The sequence below is a fragment of the Fulmarus glacialis genome, unplaced genomic scaffold (assembly GCF_000690835.1).
Source record: "Fulmarus glacialis isolate BGI_N327 unplaced genomic scaffold, ASM69083v1 scaffold9343, whole genome shotgun sequence".
Classification (NCBI taxonomy): Eukaryota; Metazoa; Chordata; class Aves; order Procellariiformes; family Procellariidae; genus Fulmarus; species Fulmarus glacialis.
Window position 1 is genome coordinate 1 of NW_009202245.1, and position 6825 is coordinate 6825.

At 44.2% G+C, this 6825-nt stretch overlaps 1 protein-coding gene across 1 annotated transcript; it reads right to left on the bottom strand.

The window, feature by feature from the left end:
* Positions 1-1230: 1230 nt before the first annotated feature.
* LOC104069224 (kinesin-like protein KIF3A) lies at positions 1231-6494 on the bottom strand (the record flags this gene model as incomplete). Its single annotated transcript, XM_009574211.1, has 7 exons — positions 1231-1405; positions 1801-1998; positions 2926-3065; positions 3835-3940; positions 4425-4509; positions 4750-4894; positions 6212-6494. Coding segments are annotated over 7 exons (1132 nt in total), but the record flags the coding sequence as incomplete, so codon positions are not given.
* Positions 6495-6825: the final 331 nt, after the last annotated feature.

A 6825-nucleotide genomic window follows, 5' to 3' on the forward strand; every position in this document is an offset into this window, starting at 1 on the left:
TGTGTATATGTTAAAGCTCAAGTGGGTGCTTTTCATGGGAAATAAAGCTGAAGTGTTAAGCTACAAAGCGTTCAGCACTGCAGAAGCGTTAAGCTACAGAATTTTCCTAGCACTTTCATGGGAAATAAAGCTGAAGCGTTAAGCTACAAAGCGTTCAGCACTGCTGAAGCGTTAAGCTACAGAATTTTCCTAGCAGGATCTCCCCATACCTTCTCTTCAATCTCAGATGGAGGAGAAAATGGTCAGATGAATGAAGTTCACACAGACTTGCTACTTAATCAGACACCTGTATACATGAAGCTAGATGGCTGTTAATTGAAAAAATGGCCAGTTTCACAAGCATTTATCATTGTTGCCATTGCAGACACAATGCTCAGATGTGTCAGGCCGAGTTTGGAAACCAAATGGAATAGAATCCAACATTTAACACCCTGGCCTCCCAGTAATGTTAGCAAACACAGGTTTGTTTGTTCTGTAGCGTAGAGTCTAAAATTTAAGAAGCAACTCTCAGTCCACCAGCGATGAAACAGCTAATGAAGCAGCTACACCCAGCTCCCAACCCTTGAAGAAAGCGTTACTGACCATTTCCTGCGTCTCCTGAATGGGGCAGACTCCAAACAGCAAGCCATGTTGGAGTAACTGCGACAGCTGTTCTGTGCTGTGAGCATCTCTCTGGAGAGAGATGTTGTGCTAAGGTCACTGTTTAGTGACGCCTCTGGCAGGGTCCTTCGATGTTGATGGACTAATAGAGTTCACAAGGCCATGAAGTTACAGGGCTTAAAGAAGCTTCTTGTTTCTCTATGTTTGAAAGTCAGCCCCAGTTCTAGCTCCACAAATTTTGTTCATTTTTCTCCTGAAAAATGCATCCCTCCTCCTCAAACAGGGAAAACATCTGACCTTTTGTTACCATACATTTTAGTTCCATACACAGCCGTGGTCAGCCGTGTTCAGAGCCCTCCTGCTCACCAGACCAGCCCGAGCACACCTAAGTCAGCCCAGAAGCCGTCACCTACGCTGGGGCCAAGTGCCACCTAGCGGGCAAGGCCGGGCCCCCGCCAGCGCCCTGCTGCCCTCGGGACACCTCTCCTGGACCCGAGCAGGGCACACAAAACCAGGACACCGACCAGCGACTAAACTCATGTGACACATCTTCAAATAGCAAAGAATGTTCCCACTCGAAAAGAATGAGCATTGGTATAGAGAGAAACATAAGAGGAAGGAGAATCTCACCTTCTTCCAGTTTTTTCTTAAGCTCTTCAATTTCTTTTTGAAACTGGCGGAGCAGAGCGTCCTTGGGATCTTCGTTAATCCTGGCCTTGTTCTTTATGTTCTTGGCTCTGTTTGCATACCTGAGAGTGCTGATAGTCTCATCGTAGTTGTAGTCTGCTGGACCAATGTTTGCACACTGTGACACATGGAAGACAGAGTTACTGGAGGACAGTGTGTCAGAGCCTAGAACAAGTAATTGCACAGGGACCCATCCCCAGCCCTGCCCCCCTCACACTGCGCCTCTTTCCCAAGCTTTCCTGCTGCTTCTATATCAAAGCTGCTTTTGGCTACCCAAGCACAGCTTCTACTTGATCTTATGCACATGCATACATTTGCACGATGTTTAGAACCTCATCTGTACAGATGCAAAGAGAAAAGATAAAAAAAGATGCACATAAAAGGTTCTCTAAGCTGCAAACAGCTCTGAAATAAAGAGGTAAATGCCAGGCTGTTCTCATGGAAAAGTCACTATGCTATCCCCCATAAAAATGCAGCTCGATCGCTGGCACTGGAAAGGGCATCTCAGCTTACCATCATGGTTTTGGAGTTGCCCCCAAGAGAATCCTGAAGGAGCCGTGTAAGTTTGGAGTTACGGTAGGGCACATGGGTGCTCTTGCCATCCACCAGCGCAGAGATAACATTCCCCAGTGTGGAAAGAGAGAGGTTGATCTTAGTAGCTTCCTTCAGTCGCTGCCCCGTGGCTCCAGTTTTTGCCTGTCTCTCAGAACCCTGGAAACGGAACAGGAAGCAGAAGCAGGAGTTACAACAGATCCTCTAATACATCTCCCTCCTCCAAATAGGATCAACTACAACTGAAGCCTTGCTAGCAGCCATGTCACTAACCACCTCATCCGTTATTAGAGAACCTGGCTAAGTACCTCAGACATTGTCAAAGAGAAGTCAAACAGATCTTAACTGAAGCTTTCAATGCCAGCAAATTCTGGATTGCTCAAAGTAATGCAGCTGAGAAAATGGAGATTTTGTCCCCATGAACAAAAATTTTATGAGAAGCAAGTCAGCAGTTATGAGGTACCTCAGCTGGAGCTGCTAAGCACCATCTCCAGCCTTTCCTATCAGCAGATCAAGGGAGAAAAGCAACACTGCAATTATTTTAAAGAGTTTCATAGAGCAACCTGAACATATATCATGTAAATAAAGTTAACACGCAGACATTGAATGCCTTTAGTCTCCCCTTTCCTGCCTCTTCTCCAAGGAAAGATACTCCAGTGTAAATTTTGGGCTAAAGACACATTTTACCAAACACAATTACATTAATTCAAAGTGAGTGACAGAGGGAGAGAACCTGCAAGTGATGAACTGCATGGTCACAACCCTCTAGAAAAAAAAAAAAACCAACAAAGAAACTCTTGCAAAGACCCAGTTCTGCTTTCCAATGTAGTTTATCCATTTAATGATTAATTTATAGAAGCAAGAGAGCCCTTTTACTGGGACAGGCTCTAGCTACACTAAAGGCTCTTCCCAGTACACCTCTGATTTAAGGCCCCAAGTGAATACTTTACAGAAGTCAAACGTCAAACAGAAGTCTGGGCTTTAGCTGTGAAACAGGGGACATGCCCTTTACTGTGCCTTCTACAGTGCATAGATGAGCAGTGATGCCCACCATGCGTTATGGCAGACCCAGCTGGTGCTACTTACAGCAAGATCGACGAGATGCAGTTTGCCCATGCGCACGTGCATGTTTCCATCAACCCCCTTCTCACTGCACTCGATAGTGATAGTGAAGATGGCATGCGAACGAGAGCTGTGCTCGTTCATGTTTGTGGCACCAACAGAGCCTTGTAATAGAGAGAAAAAGCAATGTTGTCTTCAGGAGGAATCACATGCTCCTGTAACACTCTTCCTGCTCTCAAAGGACACTTATCCCCGCCTCTTTACCCAACCCTGTTTTTCAGAAGATGGAAGAGGGATGCTCAGACTCAGCAGCAAACTGTATTCTTGGGCACTGAAGTTGCAGCACATCTCCAATCTGGACTAGCAGAAACGTGACAGCTTGCTGTAGCTCTAAGCCAACCACAGACTCCCATCCCAAGAGCACCAGTAGTTCTCGTCTGTTTCTTTAAGGCTACAAAGATCAGGCTTTCACAGCTGATCCCTGAGAACAGTTGTATTTTAGAAGTAAGTACACAACAATCCATGCCAAGAGCAACAGTAGGCAGAACTTTAGGTCATAAAAGGATCTGATCTTAACTAAGAAGTCTCCCAGAAAATATAAACCACCTCCCACTCACAGCACAGGGCTAGTTGTTCATCCTGATCAGAACTAAGAGGGAAAACAACCAAGACACACGCTAGTAGTTCTGACAACGCTGACTGCCCTCATTGCATCCTCCCCTTCGTCAATTCCCCCACTGGCACTGGCCGATGTGGGAGGCACAGCCTTCTTTGCCCGCCCCTGCAAAAGAGGGGTTTGGGAGGAGATACTCTTTGTGCTCTGCTCAGCTGAACAATCTTTCCAGCATTAGGACTAGGCTCTCTTACTGTGGTCTCATAACCAGACCTTTGTTCTGTCTGAGCTATAAACCTGCCCACAGCAAGGCTACGTACGGTTCTTGTGGCCCAGAGTCATGATTCTGTCCATATCATCTGCATTGTTTACGACATAAGCTGAAAGGTCTTTGATATAAACTCCCACATCAGGTCTCTCTTTAACCTAAGAAAGAAACAGTTTAGACTGAGCATCCTTAGGAGATCCCCAATAGCAAATTTCAGTGGTACTGTAATAGTACAGTGATTTACTCCTCCAGATTCTGGTTTGCACATAAAACACTCCAACACTCAGAATGAGAGCAGCTAAGGAACAAAGACTCCTGCAGGACAATATTCCACTGGTCTCCCCTGGTGGGAAACAGTGACTTCAAGTCTGTCTCCAGTTCCTAGAAAGACTGCTGAGGGGCCTTTGGGGTAGAAGTGCAGGGACAAAACTGACTCAGATAGAATAGCCAGTTTCTCACTATGCAACTGACCAACTGGAAAAAATTAGAGAAGTCAGTAGTGATATCCAGCTACCATATCTTAAAGGAAATAGTACATGTGCTGAGGAGCCCAACCTTCCCTTCAAGTGCTCCTCTGGTCTTTAAAATGCAATATTGCTCACTGATCCAAAACAAACATCACATTCAGAACAGCAGGCTCACCTCTAATCTCTGTGTCTGGTCTTTTCCTAGCAGGTCCCGCACTTCTTCATTGTAAATTTCCAGGTAGGACACACGAACTAAAAACCTGAAGACAAACAGTTGGGTAGCTTTCTTAGGAAGACATTTGCTGAAGTCCAACAAACACAATCACAGAGTGCAAAGAAAATGCAGTGATATACCAACACAATCCTGCTACCCTATCAAGAACTGCCTAAGTAGGAGTCTTTCAGCCAGGGCCAGAGGTACCGTTTCAGTTGCCATTGTCAAGGTCAGGCTCCTACTACAGATGGACACGCAAAGACAGAAGCAGTGAAAAGCTGTTTACCTTGTATCCCCCTCTGCCTTGGCAATGTGACCAAATATATGGGCAAAGGAATTGGGAATGATGCCTCTAAGCTCAGGAACCGCTCGGACCCCTTCCATGGTGAAAGTTTTGCCTGTTCCAGTCTGCCCATATGCAAAAATAGTACCTGAAGGATAAGAAGATATATGAACAAACTCTAAGAAGTTGCTAACTGCAGTTTTACTTCACCCCTTCTTAGCCTGATAGCACTAAACACCTTTATTTTTATGGAGTTGAAATTTTCCACCCACTCCAGTAGATACTGTACAAGGCTAGGAGCAACAGAAATGCTAGACAGCCACAGCGAGCAGGGCTTAGCCACTGGTTTTTATCCAGCCTTCAAGACATCTAAGAAAAAGTCAGCTTGTTTTAACTGTGCAGAGTGATTAAAGTGATGCAGTGCTAGTACACTTAGGTCTCACACACAAATAATTAAGGCAAGCCCAATTAATAACATGGTCAATTAGAGGAAGATCATTATATACCAACTGCAAACCCAACTATTGCTAGTGCTCTACACCACAGCAGAAACAGTGCAAGGCTTCTACAACACAGGCCAAAGCACAAGCCCAGTTCTGAACCTGCAGAAGCAGCTGCAATTTGGAGTAGATCAGCCTGCACGGGAAGACACCAGAAACTTTACTGAGATCCCAGACTCTGGTACTGCAGAAATGTACTGGTTCTTAAGATTAGCCTAGCACTGCTGAAAACTCAAGTTTTGATTGTCAAGCCACCAACATTAAAATTCAGCTTTTGCGAACTGTAATCAGCTGAAACCTGGGTGTGTTAGCACAAGAACTTATTAGGCATTTTACAAACTTTTAAAAACTTTGTCATCTGTTGTTGTTTATAGCATACTGTTATGGAAAGCAGCAATTTGCTTCCTTACTAGCATCTGCTTTCCTTTACATAATATATTTACATGCATAACAGACACACACAAATCATGGTCATACTCTTCCCAGCTGCAGGAAGCAAAAGATTATCTGTGGGGTAGGGCAGATGTGTTTAACTAGTCATCTTAGTTTAAAACAGCAAAGTTTAGAGGAGAAAATGCAGCAGTTATATGCACAAGTCTGGTATGCATACCTAGTTACTGCAGGACCGTGGCAGCTGCCTGGTTACTGAAATTGTATAGTGAAGAGCCGCTGAGAATTCTGACAATGAGATAAAGTGTATATCTTTTGCAAACAGAAGATACAGAATAAAAACATACAACTAACTGACCTCAGCTGAGTCTTGTTCATCACCGGTCCCCCACTGTTAACGATCACAGTAGGTACAACCACTGAGTACTCAGAACAGCAAGTACCTTCAGGCTATTTAAGTCAGAGGCCACAACAGAAACAGTACAGGGCTATAGCCCTCAGAAGGTGAAACTCCCTTAAATAAGATCAGCAAAAGAACAGGAGATGGGATCCTTGACTTAAAACAAGGGACTTACCATTGTATCCTTCTAGGACAGAGTCAATAATAGGTCTTGCAGTTAAATTATAGACATCCAGCTGTTTACTCTCTGGTCCAAACACTGTGTCAAACGTAAATGTCTTGGGAGGCTCATTGGATGAGTCTGTTTTATGGACAGTTATAGTTCCTCTCATTTCATCTACGTTGACTGCCATTTTGTAGCCCGTAGCCTTCTCTCGTTCATTAAGAGGCCGGCATCGAACAACAACCTTGACATTATCACAGCTCTCTGGCTTGTCCAGCTTCTCAGGCTTGTTGATCTATAATTATTAAAAAAGCAAAAAAAATACACAGGCTGTAACACTACTGTTAACATACCTGTGTGTTTAAGCACCAATGCTGTTGAATCAACTCAAGTAGATGCATCTCCATAGGATCATGAACTTGGGGACTTAAAACCAGAACTGGTTTATAATTAAAGCTAAGAGAATAATGTGCACTTATTCAGTCAAGGCAATCTTCTTCTGTTTGCCAGAGTGGAAACCGATAGAGTAAAACTTGAGAATTTCACATTCAGTATCCATGAATTCCTTCAAGAAACAATTTCATGCTTGCAAACAATCTGCAAGCAGTTTGCTGGAAGTGGGTGCA